A 20,111-nucleotide genomic window follows, 5' to 3' on the forward strand; every position below is an offset into this window, starting at 1 on the left:
CTAAGTTCATTTCCCACGTCTACGCTCGACCGGACCTGCCAATATACGCGGATATCTTCACCCACCCCGTCCAACACTTGATGTCTCATCATCCAATCTGGTCCCCTATGCCTACACTGAACTTCTCTGTTCCAGACTCTTGGAAACAGAGTTGGCAGTCAGCTGAGGTAAAGAACAAACACCTCATCACAGACCCCTGCAAGCGTCAACCCGGCTTTGACCTAGCACGTTATGATTGGGCTCTCCTCAATCTCTATCGAACAGGCCATGGCCGGTGCGCCACTATGTTCCATCGCTGGGGAGCCAGAGATGACCCGAATTGCCCCTGCAGCTACAGACAGACTATGACCCACATAGTCAACGATTGCCACCTCTCCAGATTCAAAGGTCTTGAAACTTTACATCAGGCTCAACCTGACACTGTTGACTGGCTACAGAAGAAGAAGAATGATGGTGCAGGGGACTGAACCTGAGACTTTGGAGCCTCAGGCATGAAAGTCTCTTTGCATAACCATTATGCTATCTACCCCTGCCCTATACATTGATTTTATAGCCTGACACCTTGTTATATTGCCTAATAACTTCCAGTATTTATCTTTTGGATTCTTTAGATTTTTCTATGTGTTCTATCATATCATCTGCAGAGAGAGCTTGACTTCTTGCCTTCCAATATGTAACCCTTCATTTTATTCTCTTGCCTGATTGCTATGACAAAAACTGCCAATACTATGTTGAAGAGTAATGCTGACAAAAGGGAATGCTTTTCTGAGGGGGAATGCTTTCAGCTTTTGTCCATTTAATATGATGTTGAATGTAGGTTTGCTATATATAGACTCCACTATCTTGAGGAAATTTCCCATCTATTCCCATTTTTTTTAGTGTTTTGAGCATGAATGGGTGTCGGAGTTTGTCAAAGGGTTTCTCTACATCTGTTGAGATAATCATGTGGTTTTTAGTTTTGCTTTTTTTGATGTTGTAAATGACATTGATTGACTTATATATGTTGAACCAGCCTTGCATTCTTGGGATAAATCCCACTTGGTCGTGACGAACAATCATTTTTATATACTGCTGTATCCAGTTGGCCAAGATCGTGTTTAATATTATGGCATCAAGTTTCATCAGAGATATTGGTCTGTAGTTTTCCTTTTTTGTCGTGTCCCTATCTGATTTTGATATCAGGGTGATGCTGGCTTCATAGAAGGTGGAAGGGAGTGTTCCTGTTTCTTTGATCTTGTGAAAGAGCTTTAGAAGTATCTGTATTAACTGTTTCCTGAAGGTTTTATAGAATTCCTTTGTGAAGCCATCTGGTCCAAGACTTTTGTGGTTGGGAAGATTCGTACTAACTGTTTCTATTTCTTTGTCTGTGATTGGTGCATTTAGGTTTTGTAGTTCTTCTTGGTTCCGTTTTGGAAGAGCATATGTTTCTAGGAATTCTTCCACTTCTTCCAGATTCTCTAACTTTGTGGCATATAGTTCTTTGTAGAAGTTTTGCATGATTTTCTGGATTTCTGTGGTGTCAGTTGTGATATCTCCTCTATTATTTACATTTCTATTGATTTGAGTCTTTTTTTTTTCTGAGTCTGGGTAGGGGTTTGTCAATCTTGTTTAACTTTTCAAAGAACCAACATTTGGCTTCATTTATCTTTTGTATGGTTCTCTTATTTTCAATGTTGATTTCTGCTCTAATTTTAGTGATTTCTGTCCTTCTAGTTGCTTTAGGGTTCCTTTATTACTCTTCCTCTACGTCCCTAAGGTATGCCGAAAGGTAGTTTATTTGAGCTTGTTCTTGTTCTCTAATGTGTGCTTGTATGGCTATGAGTTTCCCACTCAGTACTGCTTTAGCTGTGTCCCAAATATTTTGATCGCTTGTGTCTTCATTTTCATTTGTTTCCAGGAACATTTGAATTTCTTGCTTGAGTGCCTTTCTTTTTTATTATTTTTTTTTTATTTAAGAAAGGAGACATTAACAAAATCATAGAATAAGAGGGGTATAATTCTGCACAATTCCCATAACCAGATCTCCATATCCCATCCCCTCCCCTAATAGCCTTCCCATTCTCTATCTCTCTGGGAGTATGGATCCAGGGTCGTTGTGGGTTGCAGAGAGTGGAAGGTCTGGCTTCTGTAATTGCTTCCCTGCTGAACATGGGTGTTGACTGGTCGATCCATACTCCCAGTCTGCCTCTCTCTTTCCCTAGTAGGGTTGTGCTCTGAGGAAGTGGAGCTCCAGTACACATTGATGGGGTCATCTGTCCAGGGAAGTCTGGTCAGCATCTTGCTGGCATCTGGAACCTGGTGGCTGAAAATAGAGTTAACATACAAAGCCAAACAAATTGTTGAACAAACATGGACCTAAAAACTGGAATAGTGCAGATGAAGTATTGGGGGGTATTCCCTGCATGCTCTTGTGTACTTCTGCTTTCAGGTATATATTTTTCCCCTAGTTTATGGGCATGGGTAAACCTATGCTCTATATCAGGGGACATGGACTATATCTAGGTTTGGGGACTTTATTGGGGAGTGGACCACCTGGAATGGAAATAGAGAAAACTATGAAAGGAAAGGTCTCACCCAAGTAATGAAGCTGAAGGGTTGTCATTCCACACCTGAAGTCTCTGGTCATAGTCTGAAGTGAAGCATGCTGGGGTGGCACTCGTTGCATTGATTAGGTTGCAATCCGCAGATGCAATATTTGATTTGAATTGAGAGCAGCATGCAGAAAAGTCGGCCCCACCCTAAGGTTCCAGGACTGGGGGAAATATAGACTCTATAGTGGAAATGTGAGGTTCCTGCTGTCTTAGGGTTCAAGAAGACAATGGATAGTTATTGTTATCATCACATTATTTGGTGATAGGGTTAACTTTGGAAAGTTCCTTTGATAGGGTTTGGGGTATAATACCCAGCATCTTGTATATAGCTGTGCTACCGGTTGCTTCTGTTCTCCCTGGTCTAGGCTTTTGGGAGAGACAACATATCAAAGACAGCCTGTGTATTAAAAAGACTCAGTCTGTGTTTTAAGAAGTTCTAGATATATCATCAGTTTTTCGCCTCTCATATTAATTAAATAGTGGTTTATATGTTTACACTTTAATAGGATTGTACAACACCAATCCCACCACCAAAAGACTGTGTCCCATCCCCACGACCTACCCCTGCTCCCCCACCCCCCGCCATGCTGGGAAGCCCAATGGCCACCCTCACCTTCACCACAGGGTTTTTACATTGGTGAAAAATACTTGGGATGATTTCTATGCTCTTGAATTTGTTGATACTGTCTTTGTGACCTAATATGTTGTCTATCCTTGATGATGTGCTGTGTGGATTTGGGGGTGAAGAACTCTGGAAATGTCCAGGAGGTCTAGATTGTTCATCTCTTTGATTCTCTTATTTCTTTGTTTATTCTCTGCTTCATTGATCTGTCTAAGTGTGAGAGTGGGGTGTTGAAGTCTCCCACTATTATTGTATTACTATTGATGTATTTTTGTAGTTCTTTCAGTAGGTGTTTGATGTATTTAGATGGGCCCTCATTAGGTACATAGATGTTAATAAGAATTGTTAAATCTCCTTGGCTGATTGATCCTCTAATCATTATGTAATGTCCTTTCCTATCTTTTATTACTTTATTTAATTTAAAGTCTATTGTGTCAGAGATGAGAATGGCTGTTTCTGCCTTTTTTGTTGTCCATTAGCCTGTATGACAGTTTATTAGTGTGGATTTAATATAGTGCCATTATTCAATAATTTTTTATTTGCTCTGATATATGGCAAGTATTATGTTGATGTTCTTGTTTATAAGAGTTCTTTTAGAACCTCTTCCAGGGCAGGCTTGGTGATGGTTTCCTCCTTTAACTGTTGCATGTCTGAGAATGTTTTGATCCTTCCATCTAGTTTGAATGAAAGTCTAGTAGGATATATTATCCTTGGTTGAAACCCTTTTTCATTCAGAGCTCAATAGATATCTTTCCATTCTCTTCTTGTTTTTAGAGTTTCAGTGGAGAAGTTTGCTAATAGTCTTGTGGGTTTTCCCCTCTCTTCATTTCTGTAATTATTAAGTTTACTATTGCTTACATACTTTTCTTATCTATGGTTACTTCTGACTGATTTGGAGTTTCTTCTGGGCTCCTGTCCTGATTCATTGTGGTAGCAGTTTTATTTGCTCTTGATTTAAGCTTTTTTTTTTTAATTGATGTGGTTTGTGTTATTTTGTTCTGTTGTTCTTCAGTTGTTGTGTTTTGAGTACACACCATGCTATACTAAATACCTTTCACAAATGCAGTTACTAACCTCAGAAATTACAACAGGAGCAACTGAAGCAAGGATTGATGCAGTTCAACCAATACCAGTTAGCCAAACAACACTTCCAGTCCAAGAAAAAGTAGCAAAAATAAATAAATAAATAAATAAAACTAAAAATAGAAAGGAAAAAAGAGAAAGCAGAAATAGACAATTATGCAAATCTACTGTCCACTGTAAATTCTAAGGGTAGCAAGAGGAGAAAGGGAAGTAGAAAAGACACATACAAACACAAAGTCCACTCTGCATCAGATTCCTTCCCCAAAATAATTCAAAAATGAGTATCAGTAAATTCAGAAAGCAAAAGAAGGAAGAAAAGAAAAGAAATAAAAAGAGCAGTGAAAGGAAATAGTTTTTTTTTAATTAGTTAGGAGGAGAGAAAAAGGAGAGTAGAGGGAAAAGGGAGAAAGAAACATGGTCCTCTCACAATGACTAGGATACCCAGTCATGTAACAATCGAACAAACAACAACAGTTAATTTTGGTCAACTTGAAGAAGGAAGAGGAGAAAGGGACACACATATATAATAATAGTAATAATAAAATAAAATAGAGTAAAAAATCCTAACAGTCAATCTTCTGCTTGGATTTCTCGGGACTGGCTGCAGGCAGCCTGAGCAAAGACAGCCAAAAAAAAAAAAAAAAAAAAAAATCCAAGGCAGGGCTGAGGCTCTGATTGGTCAGGTATTTTGTCACTCAAATAGAACTCTAGCCACCTAAAAAACAGAGAGAGAGAAAAAAAAAGACAAAGGTTTGGAATGACACCCCTGGTAAGCCAGGAATCTTAGTAAAGAAAATAGCTCAGTAGAAAGTCTACTAGAAGTGGCTGCCCAGCCCCTGGGAGCTGGTTCTTATGTGGGCAAAGGGGGGGATTCAGAAATAATCAAGCCAAAGGTATTCCTTTCTTTGTCCTTTTGGCATCTGTTTGCTAGCCCAAGAGTGGGTTATAGGACTCTTTTTTTGGTGTCACCCTAACCACCCCTTGTTCACTCTCCTACTGATGGCCAGTATCCTACCCTATCCAGAGAATCCCAGGTTGTCAGCTGCTTCTTTTTGGAGCTCATACCAGCTGTTGTTTCCAAGTTGCTATCTTGGCTCCACCCCCCAAAACATTTATTTCTTATTCTAAGTCACAATATCATGTCCCTCATGAAGAAAACTGCACTACTGTTAGCTAGGCTCATTTCCAGATATAGTGAGCCAAACTGTTTAGTATCTGGACAACTTCTAGTTGAATTAGAATCAGTCTTTATAGAAAGATAATGGTATAGGGAGTCAGGTGGTAGCACAGCAAGTTGAGCACAGTTGGTGCAAAGCACAAGGCATAAAGATCCCAGTTCGAGCCTCCCGCTCCTCACATGGAGGGGAGTAGCTTCACAGGTGGTGAAGCAGGTCTGCAGGTGTCTGTCTTTCTCTATCCCTCTCTGTCTTCCCCTCCTCTCTCGATTTCTCTCTGTCCTATCCAACAATGATGACATCAATAATTATAATAACTACAGCAGTAAAACAAGAGCAACAAAAGGGATTAAATAAATAAATAAATATAAAAAAGAAAGATAATTTTATAGATAACAGTAAGAATACACATTTTACAGTAAAGAAGATGTGAATTTAACCTCTATTTCTGCATTCCTTCTTTGTGACTGAGAAAAGTTACTGGCAGTCAAGGCAGAGGTTGATAGTATAATGGTTACGCAAAGGGACTCTCATGCCTGAGGTTCCAAAGGCCCAGATGTAATTCCCCCATACTACTATAAACCAAAGCTGAACAGTGTTCTGGGAAATAAATAAATAAATAAAATAATAATAAATAAAATAAAGAAAAAGTTACTTGGCAGGTTCTTAGCTGAGCCTACTTAACTCTGACATAAGGATGGAAATGATACCTGTCTCTGAAACTATAGTAAAGAAATAAATAATAGAGTCAATGTTAAGTGCTTGATGTGGTACTGGTGCAATGGAAATGTTCAATAAATGTTAACCATTATTATTATTAATTCTTTACCTGTTTTCCAGAGCAGCACATAACAAATCTATTCCTATTTCCTACTGGCAGCCTTTCAGAATCAGTCTTCTTATTCCCTGGCAAAATAACATATATTAGCCAATATGGTATTGGTTCCTCACCCTATCAGCAAAAGAAAAATAAACTGAGCATGATTCTAAAATAAATAAGATCCATATACAACAGCAGTATATGTGATTATAAACATACAAAATACTTTAAAGGAAGAAATGAAGATTATAAGCTTTCATATGGCCATCTTATCCTCCTACCTTCTTATGGATGGCTCAGAAAGCCTTCTTGGCACTCACTAAATATACTGTATAACAATATTTAAAATAAAGTGATGCAATAGGATGCACTTCACTTTTTTTGTTGTTTGTTTTTGGTTTAGCACTAAGAAAAGCAATGCACAGGCCATATCAATACTCAGTTGCATGACTATCAAAACTGAGAATAAAAATCTTACTAGCATAAATAAATCCACTGGAAGAAAGCCCCATAGCTGTACTCCCCAAGTTATCATACTGGGTGTTTAATTCCATACTTTTCTGCAAGCTTTTTATAATGTTAAGCTAGTAAATATTCTTCCCTAATGTCAATGAGATGTTCTTACAAATTACCTGGAAGATAGTGCATTTTTATATTTCTCATAAAAGTATGCAAGCCTCAGTGGTAATCTTTCTTAGAAAGTTATATTCCTATATTTTTAAGTATACAATATGGGATTTTATTTATAAATGATATATAGTCTTTCCAATGATAAGTTATTAATTTTTATATTTTTTTTCTTAACACCCTCTCCACAGTATACATTTCTTTTAAAATGCTGTTTCTTTACTCATTACTAACACATTGGCTTTTCCTTAAGTAGAATTAAATCTGGCTAATTTGAAAATACTATGTAGTACTTTCTGATAGCCATTTTTGTTGTTATAATATTTTGTTATAAAAGTCAGCCAGTTTGGATCAACTGCAGTTTTTGTAAAGAAAAAAAATGTGCAATTCAACTTCAATGTTATCAATATTTTTTAGTAATTGTTAAGATGATCAGTAGACTATAGTACAATCAGGATTCAGAGACTAAAACATAATCTGACAGACAAATAGGATGGTTCTGGGAAATTATCAGAAAACAGGAGGAAAATAGAGAAAAACAAACAAGAGAAATATGGGAATTTTGACTATGGCTTCCAGTGTTTTCTATAAGGCATAAGAGCTTTGGACAGTAATCAGTCAGTCTGTTAATGGCGGTGTCCTAGGAACAACAGGAACCAAAATATGGAAATAGTATTTTGCTACCTGGAAGAAGTGGAAAAAAGCAAAGCATGATCCAGGACCTAAAGGAACCAGGACATCAGATAGAGATTCAGTTTAGTTTCTAACATACAAGGCTACAGCAATAACTACAGAAATAACTGCCTATACACAATGACATAACATCTTGGAGTATCATTTCACGAACATCTCATAAAAACTACAGCAAAGGTGGGCGCGAAGAATAACATCATTGCAAGACTGGCCAGCTCCTCATGGGGCGCGAGTGCTTCCACACTACGATCATCATCTCTGGCATTATGCTATTCCACTGCAGAATACTGTGCCCCACCCAGTATGGTTCCGTAGCCCCCATGTCCACTTGGTCGATTCCAAATTATATTCCTCCATGAGGATAATTTCTGGAACCATCCGTTCCATGGCTGCCAGTTCTTAGCAACATCGCCCCGCCAGATATTCTTCGGGATGCGGCATCATCTAAGTTCATTTCCCATGTCTACGCTCGACTGGACCTGCCAATATACGCGGATATCTTCACCCACCCTGTCCAACACTTGATGTCTCGTCATCCAATCTGGTCCCCTACGCCTACACTGAACTTCTCTGTTCCAGACTCTTGGAAACAGAGTTGGCAGTCAGCTGAGGTAAAGAACAAACACCTCATCACAGACCCCTGCAAGCGTCAACCCGGCTTTGACCTAGCACGTTATGATTGGGCCCTCCTCAATCGCTATCGACTAGGCCATGGCCGGTGCGCCGCTATGTTCCATCGCTGGGGAGCCAGAGATGACCCGATCTGCCCCTGCGGCTACAGACAGACTATGACCCACATAGTCAACGACTGCCACCTCTCCAGATTCAAAGGAGGTCTCGAAACTTTACATCAGGCTCAACCTGACGCTGTTGACTGGCTACGGAAGAAGGGCAAACGCTAGAAGAAGAAGGAGTAAAAAATGAAGAATCTGAATCCTTTAGGCTTTAGTGAGTTAAGACTATGAATCTTAAAAACCGGTACAACCAAGTCTTGAATTCACATCTCCTAGTACCAAAGTTGCTAACCTGGAAGCTTTACTGATCCTGTCTGATTAGTAACAGATACATAGATTTTTTTTTTTTTGGTAGATTGTTCAAATGGGCTATTAGGTCAAAACAGCATCTGTAGCTAGGCTGATAGCTCTGAGCTCTTCAAAATACTCCTTCTTGGGTTCATTAAATTTCCCCTGATTGCTAAGGAGTCTGGTTTCCATGGAGATTAAGGCGAGTTTGAGCTGAATATGAGTTAAATAGGCCCCATTTTGAAGGCATAAGATTGGAGAAGCAAGAAACCAGGTTTCCCTGCTGTCAATATATATATATATAGTGTTTATATATAACGTATATATAATTCCTGATACACATTATTTTTACAGAAAAATAAGAAACAAAACTCTGAAAAGACAAGTGAGCTAGTGTCATCCAGCTAATGAGAGGGAGGGAACTTCAAATGGGGTTTCCAAACTTAAGGTTTTTGCATGATATCACAGCTTCTTATATGCGCTTTCATCTAACTTCAAGATTGTGTGATTCTATACCTACTCAAATCATTACTCTATGATTCTAAAGTATATGTTATCATATTTTATAAGAGGATATCTGAGGTGCACATTCCTAGTCACTACGGACCTATCTATAACAAAATTCTCATATATCAGCAAACTAAAGAAAGTAAGGTGATTTTATATAGTTTATTAAACACATTCCACTTATATCCTTCTAACTAGTTTCTTTGATAGTGGTCAGGAAGAATTAATTTTATTCAGGAGATAAAAATATGAAAAAACTGTGAGTTGGGTGGTAGCGCAGTGGGTTAAGCGCACGTGGCGTGAAACACAAGGACCGGCATAAGGATCCCGGTTCAAGCCCCCAGCTCCCCACCTGCAGGGAAGTCGCTTCACAGGGGGTGAAGCCGGTCTGCAGGTGTCTATCTTTCTCTCCCCCTCTCTGTCTCCTCTCCTCTCTCCATTTCTCTCTGTCCTATCCAACAACAATGACAACATCAACAACAACAATAACTACAACAACAATAAAAAACAACAAAGGCATCAAAAGGGAATAAATAAATATTTTTTAAAATATGAAAAAACAAAATAACAAAAATATTCAAAGTATACACTCATTTTAGTTACTAATATACAAGGCTTTAGTAATAATTAAAGAAATAACTGCCTAAACACAATGATGTAATTTCTTGGAGTAAAAAATGAAGAATCTGAATCCTTTAAACTTTGTTGTCTCTGTCATGAGACAACAACCAGAAAATAGACACATGAGTTTAAGACTAAATTTCTCTGCTCTGACTTCTAGGGTATATGCTTTGGCAAAAAATGATAAACCCCTAAACTGAACACAAAATGGTCAGCCTTCCATTCCATAATTTTCACTTGTCAAATTTGCCTAGTGAATCTCAATGGGGTATTTAGACCATGTCCTAAACATTGTTTCTGTCTCATTTTATAAAATGACAGATTTCCGATGTGTATGGTTCTAGACTGATAATTCTTGCTATAGTGGAATTTGGGTGAGATAGAGATAACTGTATTCTTGGGGCCAGGCAGTGGTGCACCTGGTTAAGCACACAAATTATCATGTGCAAGGACCCAGGTTCAATCCCCTGCTCCCCCTTCACATTCACAAGTGGTGAAGTAGAGCTGCAGGTGTCTCTCTATCTCTCTTCCTCTCTTTCTCCCCCTCTGTTCTCATTTTCTGTCTCTATACAATTTATTTAGTTATTTTTTAAAAATAGATAACTCCATTCTTGCTTAGCACTTACAATGAAAAGTGATGTTATGTTTCCTGACTTCTCAGACCAGAAATGTGTATAGTAAGCTCTCAGCAATTACCATTGCTTTAAAATTCCAAGGGGGTGGAATAGTGGAAATGTGAGTGGAAATGTGAGTCAGCTGTTCTGCAGGTCCTCAAGTCTTCTTGCTCCCTATTTCAGCAAAAGTGGATTCCAAGCATAAATGCAAGTCCATACTTCTCTAGTTTTAAAGACCTGGGGACTATTCAGTGGTGCACCTGGGGGACACTTCACTAGCGATGAAACAGGCCTACAGGTGTCTTATCTTTCTCTTTCCCTCTGATTTCCCCTCCTCTCTCAAATTCCCATTCAATAAAATAGAAAGAAAAAAAATGGCCACCAAGAGCAGTGAATTTGTAGTGACTGCACCTGCAACCACAAAAAAATAAATAATAATAATATAATCTCTTGAGATCATATTTCTTCATTCTCTCTAGTTTTGTCAGCATTTTTGCCTCAATCTCCCCAGATCCCTCCTGTGGTTTAGCTATACATACTAACTGCTCTAGTTTATGCAGGTAAGCTGGGCATGGTCAGAAATTTGTTTTCCCTGTGTAAGCAATTCTCCCTAAATACTCCAGACCACACTGCACTCCTTTAAATGTTTAAGATAAAGCATATGACATAGTATGGCACTAGACCAGTCTCCCTGTCCATCTATGCTATTCTAAAGTCTTTCAGCTCCCTGTAACCAGAAGATAGAACATGGACTTTGGTGTCCTTTCTTGGAGGGGATGGGATGGGGTGGGATGGATCTGCATGGAAGGAAGGCACATAGTCTAAAGCAGTATAAATAAGTGCATGCACACACACACCTTTAATATAAAAAAACAAACCCCCCAGGGTCCCCTGAAGATTTTGAAATCACTAATGATGTTTAGAAAATGAGACAGAGCTGTGGGACTGCCTGTTCATGGACTGCACGTATATTGTCTCGTTAGGTAACAGAACAGAGTAATTTCAGGGACCTCACTAAGTTCATCCTGACAGAAGGACTCACATTTATTATTATTACCTAAATATTAGAGACAGGCATGAAAGGTGTTGACACAAGCTCAAGATGTGAAACGGACTGTTGAGAGAATAGTGGGCCAATTACTTTTCTTTAGAAGATCCTTTGCAGAACTTAAATGTGCTGGCATTGTGCCCTAAGGCTGTTACCTATTTGTGAAGATAAACCACAGCTGAGTGACTCAAAATAGTTTTGCAGCAAACAGTCATTTGACCAAAGCAAACCTATTGAGATACAGAGCTCCTAGCTGATTACCCACTTCCAGCCTCCATCGGACATGAATCTATTGACCAAAGGGAAAATGAATTGAAATCTAAGTGTTTGTCTGCACTCCATTTCCCGAGTTATCTTGGGGTTATAGAAAGTCCAGCTCTAGAATTATCACCAATAATCCATCTCACTAGATGGTCACACTAGATCTTTTTAAGTGTCTTAAACTCACTACTCCTCAAATAATCTTGGTTATTTTTCCATGTGTTTTCTTTAAAGACCAACAATTTTAATGTGCTTTAAGAGCTCCTGCTATTGATAATGAAATAACATATTTGCATTATTCTCACAGTCATTAATGAATTCTCCCCTCCTCCAGTTATATAAAATCTTGCTCTCTCACTGAGAGACACAGTCAGGTTTCTACCCTTACAATATCAAGCCATTTAGCTGTGATGAACACAGGTAATGAGCACATTCTCTCCTTTGAGCATATCACTTAACAAGCATATATAGCACATTGCCTGGATTGAGAAACCTCAAGCACATTCCATGTGCCCAACTGCTGTACCAACATGATATTTTCAAGGGGAAAAAAAGGGATTTCTATCCTCCTGCCATTCACATTCTAATTAAAGAGATAAAAAACACAAAATAATAGATAGTTCAGAATTTTTTTTTATCAGTGCTAAAAGGGGTGCAGTTACACTAAAGTAGATCAGAGAAGGGTACAGTCAGCAAGCTCTTCACTAGAGAAATAACAGTTGTGACAAGTCTGAAGGAAAAGAAGTTGAGGTCTGGTTGAGAGAGGAGTGGAGGAGACTTCCAGATGGAACATTAGAAAAGTCTAGAGACAAGGAATAACTTAATGTATCAGGAACTGAGGACAAGCCACTGCTACTGAAGTTGTTGGGGGCAGGGGTAACAGGGAATGAGGATGCAAGGACATGGGAAAGGAGAACATCAGCTGGCTAAGCAATCTCTTACTTTTTTCATTTTTATTTATAAAATGAAAATATTGACAAGACTATAGGATAAGAGGGGAACATGTCCACACAATACCCACCTCCATAGCTCCATATCCAGTCCTCTCCCTTGATAGCTTTCCTATTCTTTATTCCTCTGGGAGTATGGAGTGCAGAAGGTGGAAGGTCTGGCTTCTGTAATTGCTTCTCTGCATATTTTAAGAGGGGTGTTATGCATGCTGCATGGAGAACTGGCTATTATAGGAAAAAATTAAGGTTATCCTTTAACAGACAGATGTGCAAGTCCAGAGATGAGGTAAGACCGGTGGTTTATTTTAGAATGGCAGTGGTAAAGTTGGAATAAATTTTACAGAATCAGTAAGTATTCTAGATAAGGAATTTTAAAAACTTGTAAACTGCAGATATTGAAGAGTGGAGGTAAAGACATTAGATTTATCTGCCACATTTCTAACAAACAACTGATAGAGGGCAGCATTATTTATAGGGTAGGAGGGATTTGGTGAATATGGATACCTTTAATATGGGGAAGTAAGTTAAGTCTACCATATGAGTGAGATAGTCTGGAGATTGCGTGGAGTAACTGTAATTAGAAACAGATGAGGTATAGACCCAATCTGAAGCTAAGTGGGCATCTTAAGAGTTTTGACCTCATTGACAGCACTTATAGCCATGGGAAGGAGATCTTCCTAGCCAGATTGCAGAGAAACATTTCAAATGCTCTAGAGTATAGATTTAAAAGAGGGATAAAAAAAAAAAACTAAAATGGAGTAGCACAGGCAAAGGAAGAATAACAGGATATCATGCAAATAGCTGAAAGCTCAAGAAGAGGGAGACTAGCACAGTCTATCAAACAATCCTAAAAGATCTGACTAATAGGATGTGAAGTGCTCAGTTTGTGGATGGTGGGCTGGTGAATGTGGGTCGGGAAAGTCAAGAGGTGATAAGGATGAAAACAGTCTGGGGAAGCATGACAGTGGGTAGAATAAGAGAAAATTTTAGGCATCATACACAGACAACTCCTTTTGGAAACCTTTAAAGAAGGTAGAGAAACAAGAGGAGGCTTTGGTTATACATGGATGTAGAGTAAAGGGAGATCACAGTCATCGGTGCATCTACATAAAATGTGATATTTAGTGGAACTTGGTATCTTCGGTTCTTCAAAGAAAAATCTAAGAAAGGAATTATAAGCAAGTTGTTTATTTTTACACCCAAACCCAAGGAAAGGGACTGGATAACTAAACCGAAGAAAAATGGGGAATGCCAGCTCAAGAATATACTATCCAATGATCACTGCCAGGCAATTGACATTATGAATCTTAAAGCAACATGCTAGAGCTCCTCTAAGATGTCATTCAGAATACATTCCTATTTGTTCATCCAAGGTTTAGATGGAAGAATTCAGCACTATTAGAGTTACTACATAGGGTGTTAACTCCCTTGTACTCCTTGTTTTGCACATGCTTTAGAATAGTCAAGCAGATTCCTATCAGTGCTCTACTCAGAGGTTGCAGAAAAGCCCTGGACAGGGGGAATAAAAAGGACACACCCAGTGTAACTGAGAACAGTGTCTGCCAAGCAAACTCTGTATGCAGCTGGTTGCCATGGTAACAGTAAAAGATGGATAAGGAGGCTGTGAAGCTGGGCACAGAGGCGTCTAATATCTGAGTAACCTGATATTCACACACTATTCTTTCCAAGCTGAAGAGATAAAATGGCTTGTGTATAGTTCATGCCAAAGTCAGTATATAGTTTCTAATTTCTGGCCTCCAGACCTCTCTGACTCTGTTTAAGATTAATTGCTCCAGCTAACAGCAGTACCTGACAATAAATTAACTAAGATATATATATATATATATATATATATATATATATATATATATATATATATATTTATTTCCCTTGGTGACAGAAACAAGAAGTGTTTTAGAAACATCAACCAATTAACCCAATGTTTTATGACCATATACTGCATTTTGAATCTGCACAAGTGGTATAGATTGTCAAATAATATTAAACATGGTCCCTGCTTTGATATCTCATTAACGGAAAGCTACATAGACATATGGAAAGAGAGCTAAAAATAATAGAAGGCTGGTTGTGATTAAATAACAAATGTGCAGTAAGACTATGTCAAGCTAGTTGATGGCAATTTTTCTGTTAGAAATGAGGAGATCTGTGTAAGTGATGAAGAGAAACTATGAAATGAAACCTCCCCACCTGCAGGGGAGTCGCTTCACAAGCGGTGAAGCAGGTCTGCAGGTGTCTATCTTTCTCTCCCCCTCTCTGTCTTCCCATCCTCTCTCCATTTCTCTCTGTCCTATCTAACAATGACAATATTAATAACAACAACAATAACTACAACAACAATTTAAAGTAAAGAAAACAAGAGCAACAATAGGGAAAATAAATAAAAATTTTTAAAAAAAGAAGAAATGAAACCTATTCATTTTGGTAGGTGCTTCAAACTTCAAATTAAACAGATCCTGTCTCTAGTTAGTGAGACTAGGAGGTGGTTTTTACTTTATCTGTGGAACTTTCCTTATGTTTCATAAGTTCAAAGCAATACATATGTATTACCTTTAATATTCAAAAACTATATATTTTAAAATAACTAAATGGTACATTGCAGCTAGAGTTCTAATGCATTGGTGGTGGAAATACCAAATAGTGAGGCCACATTAGAAACTAATTTGGCAGTTTCTAACAAAGCTAAACATATATTTAACATACAGTTTAACAATCCAATTCATATGTATTTATCCAAGTGAAATAGAAACATAGGTACACAAATATCAAAAGCAAATCTTTAAAATGGTTATGTAAAAAGACTCTCATGTCCGAGGCTCCAATGTCCCAGGTTCAACCCTCCACACCACCATAAGCCAGAGCTGAGCAGTGCTTTGGTTAAATAAGGGGTGGGGGGCAAGCGATGGTGCACCTGGTTAAGCACACATATTAAAGTACACAAGGACCCAGGTTCAAGCCCCCCCAGTCCCTAACTGAAGAGGGAGCTTCAAAAGCAGTGAAGCTGGGCTGCTGGTGTCCATCTGCCTTTCTCTCTCTTTATCTATCTTTTCTCCCTGATTTCTCTCTGTCTCTATCCAAGAATTAATATATATGCTGGTAACACCCCAGATGGCCTTTATTGATGATTGGATAAACTGTGGTTTGTTGATTGATAAGCATCCATAAATAAAATACTACTCATCCATTTTAAAATAAATCAATTACTAACACACAATATTATAAAAGAATATTGAGTACATTATTCCTTTTTAATATTTTTAAACTTTTAAGTTAACTTTTTTAACTTTTAAGATATTTAATTTGATAGGACAGATAGAAATCAAGAAGGTAGGGGGGTAGAGAGTGAGAGAGAGAAAGAGAGAGACCTGCAGACCTACTTCACCACTTGTGAAGCTTTCCCCTTTGTAAGTGGAGACCAGGGGTTTAAAACCAGGTCCTCGTGCACTGTAATGTGTGAGCTTAACCTGATGCACCATTACCAGGCCCCTATTTTCTATGTAGAAGTCCAACTCAAAAATTGCATACTGAATGATTACACTGAAAAAGACGTATCAGAAAAGTCAAAATTACAGAAACAGAAATTATCAGTGACTGTTAGTGATAGGAAGTAGAAAGAAATGTTACATATAAATAGGCAATACTATGTAGTTAGTGATGGAACTTTCCTGTGTCTTGACTGTGCTAGTAGTTATAAAGGTGTGTATATATCTTAACTCAGCCCTCTACATCAAAAAAGAGTTAATTTTTATTAATGACAACTTTAAAGTAAATAACACAACTCATATTCAAATAAAAATGTCAGTAGCTTATTCCCCCAACTAAAAAACAAGATCATCTCAGTGATTGGTAGTCAAAATGTGTTGACTAAGGTAGCTTCTATGTTGTTAATTGGGAACCAATAAGAAACAAAACCCCTGAGTGTCATTACAAAGAACAAAGAACCCATAGGCAGAATTCAATGGCTCCCTGAACAATGAAACGGAGAACAACACTCAACAATCATAAACCCCCAAATCATTAATGGTCCTTCATAATGATGAGTGAACCAGGAAAAGATCTTTAGTTTCCAAGCAATTAAGACCAACTCTGGATCCAAACAAGTTACACACAGAAAATGTAAGTGGGAATAGGAAAGCACTAGGAGGGGTGATAGATATGATGGAAAACAATGTTAGACAACTGTTATGCACCATATTAGAACCATCTACATTACTGTTATGGCAGTGATCTCTAACCAAATTTCAGCCAGCTAATGTAAATGTAAATGGAAAGGACTTAGCTTGGCCCTGTATACCAATTATGGTTCCCTAGAGTTTTTTCTATAAGCTATAAAAAATGCTCAGCATGAACTCACTGGACATTCACAGCTGCAGCAGAGAGAACTCACACACACCATGAAGACACATTTGACCAACAGGAAATAGTGATCTATGGGTAAATACTGAGAGAGGAGAGAGAGAGAGAGAGAGAGAGAGAGAGAGAGAGATTGATTCCCAAATCTAGTTCTTGATTTTAAAGGCCTGTCACCAGGAGTGGTGGGCAATTCAATATGGCTCCTTGTGTGTACAAGTTTCTCCCCCCACCCCCCGCTTTTCTATTTCATTCTACCTGCTCCAAACTCTGAGCTCTTATTATATAACTACCTACAAGTCAGCCTTCATCTCATGCTCCGCCTGCTAGTCATGACAACTAAGCACTGGGAAGGATTCAATATAGCATTAGAAATTTCAAAGACAGAAATTTATGAACTGTTGTCCAGTAGGTGGCACAGTGGTAAAGCTTTGGACTCTCAAGCATGAGGTCGCCAGTTCGATCTCTGGCAGCACATGTACCAAGGTGATGTCTGGTTCTTTCTCTTTCCTCCTGTCTTTCTCATAAATAAATAAAATCTTTTTTAAAAAAAAAAGAAATTTATGAACCATTTCTTAAGGTGATGGTCATCAGAGGACTCATTTCCAACAGACCTACAACCACTTCCCAAAGGAGTCTGATTGGCACAGCTTAGAATATCTGTCTTCTCTGGTGTTAAAGGGAACAGAAATTTTGGCTTTCATTCTAACAGAATCACTTGGAATAGAAAAGGGACTGAGAGAGAGAGAGAGAGAGAGAAAGAGAGAGAGAGAAAGAGAGAGAGAGAGAGAAAATAGATGACTTAGAAAATTGTATTCTTTAGTTGCAAGTTACTTTTGAGTTATGTTAGCCATAAATCTTTTTTTTTTATTTTTTAAAATATTTTATTTTATTTATTTATTCCCTTTTGTTGCCCTTGTTGTTTTTATTGATGTAGTTATTATTGTTGTTGTCGTTGTTGGATAGGACAGAGAGAAACGGAGAGAGGAGGGGAAGATAGAGAAGGGGACAGAAAGATAGACACCTGCAGACCTGCTTCACCACCTGTGAAGAGACTCCCCTGCAGGTGGGGAGCCGGGGTTCGAACCGGGATCCTTATGCCGGTCCTTGTGCCTTAGCGCCACCTGCGCTTAACCTGCTGCGCTACAGCCCGACTCCCCAGCCATAAATCTTTTATTTAATTATGTTTAAAGTGTCCATTGTGGTATTTTTATGCCTGATGTATAATATTCTTTCCTTCAAGAAATCAGACCCCAATTAGGCTTTACAATTGAAATTAGATGCATGATTCAGGTACATTAGTGGATTTTCTTGTAGCTCAAAATTATTATTTTTAAATTAGAAAATGTATACTCTGACAATTATTAGAATGGTCCATTTCATTTTATTCCTAATTTTTACTTTCTCCTCTCTCTCTCTCTAGGTTAATATCCAACACAGGTATTAAACACTTGCCAGCTGTTCACAAGATTCAGTCTCTCCAAAAGGTTCTACTGTAAGTCTTTGAGCAATTGTCCACCCATTGTACAGTAGCTATCTTAACCAACAGCCTCTGGCTGTGTTATGTGCATTGTTTGGTCTACATCCTCAAATGTTTTCCTTTTGGTGAGCAGACAGAAAGGCCTTCATTTCACCTGAAGGCCACCATATTTCAGTTTGGGAGAAATCAGCAAGCTCCTTTAGAAAAGAAATTTTTCAGCAGAGCCAGCTAAAGCAAATAAAGAAGTCTCTTCCCTTCCTTTGCTATCTAATACCTTCCACTCCTTCCCTTGAAGTGCTCGCCTAACCCCTCCAAAACTTGCATGCCACCTAGGCATGAAGTCAAATGATCAAATATGAGCACACTCAGGTGTTTGTCACATAGTGTTTGTCCTTTCCAAAAGTATCTTGCAAGATTATTTTCAATGGTGAACTTGTAGAAACTGAACTGATCATAAAGGAAGAGTTAGGAAAGAGGTTTAAGTAGCTAAGAAAGGGGAGAGGGGAGAGAGAGAAATGGAGAACCTCCTAAGACTCTCTCAGATTATTACAAGTATTTTACCATATGTAGATTTTTCATGGAAGAGTAAACTAAGAGGAAAGTGGGGCAGGGGAGCTCAAATAACAACAGAGAGACTTCCTGCATCTTCCTTTCACTCTGGAAGAGACAAATCAATGATCTTTCTTTCTTTTTTTTTTATATGAGCCAAGGAAAACTAGTTGTGACAAAGGGGTGAAGACTCGAGAAAGAAACACAGGTCCAACTTGAGTGAATAGAGAAATTTGGTATGAAAGGGAAAGGTCAGCGTGAGTGGCGTGGTCATATTGAGCAGACACTGGCTGTGGAGGCACAGATGATAATGAGTATTCGAGAGAGAAATTTAACAGTGAAATTGCCTTGGAAATTTTGCAGAAAGCAGAGACTGTCTGCAATCCCCCCCTTTTTTTTTTAAAGAACTGATATACTAAAGATAAATTATATGTCATTTATTTCCTATTCATTATCTTTCAAAACAATAACTATGCAAACACTAACTCAGCTAGAGACTACATCATGCCAAGTAAAGTAAATGTGGGATGGCTACATGAGTAGAGAGCTCATACAAACATCTAATTTGTCTGTGCTTTCTCCTAGAGATATTCAAGATAATATTAACATCCGTATAGTCAAAGAAAATTCTTTCATGGGGCTGAGTTTTGAAAGCATAATTCTGTAAGTAAGAAGAAAAGGGAAATAAAACCCTGTGGAGTAGCATTTGATTTTCACTTACTGATCACTTGTTTGTTTGGGTAACTTTGGCATGTCACCATTTAAATTTCTCTTTGGTTCCCTGTTTTTCTCTTATTTCCCATTTTAGCTTTCAGAATCACAACATGGAGTCATGTTAATAATGTATGATTCCGTGGTGTGGTTCAAGTATTTAAAAATTGCTGTTTGAATGATGGTCTCCTGTAATGCAACATCTGTTGTGAAGGACAGAATAGCTCATGCATCAATACAGCTATTGGGAAGGCTTTTGTTGCCCAAAGGAAAAAGATGAGGAAAGAGGCTGAATCAGGAAGATATGACCATTCCCTCTTAACCATGCCAAGCAGCTCCTGCTTCATGCTGCACTGAACGTAAGATGAC

At 38.3% G+C, this 20,111-nt stretch overlaps 1 protein-coding gene across 1 annotated transcript in view; it reads left to right on the forward strand.

The window, feature by feature from the left end:
* The window catches only part of FSHR (follicle stimulating hormone receptor), a 229,306-nt gene that overhangs the window by 190,621 nt on the left and 18,574 nt on the right, over window positions 1–20,111 (forward strand). The window contains exons 5-6 of the mRNA XM_060187699.1: window positions 18,426–18,497; window positions 19,617–19,694. Of these exons, the coding sequence (XP_060043682.1) occupies window positions 18,426–18,497; window positions 19,617–19,694 (150 nt within the window). The remainder of the gene's footprint in view (window positions 1–18,425; window positions 18,498–19,616; window positions 19,695–20,111) is intronic.

The sequence above is a fragment of the Erinaceus europaeus genome, chromosome 3, assembly GCF_950295315.1.
Source record: "Erinaceus europaeus chromosome 3, mEriEur2.1, whole genome shotgun sequence".
In the NCBI taxonomy this organism is placed as follows: Eukaryota; Metazoa; Chordata; class Mammalia; order Eulipotyphla; family Erinaceidae; genus Erinaceus; species Erinaceus europaeus.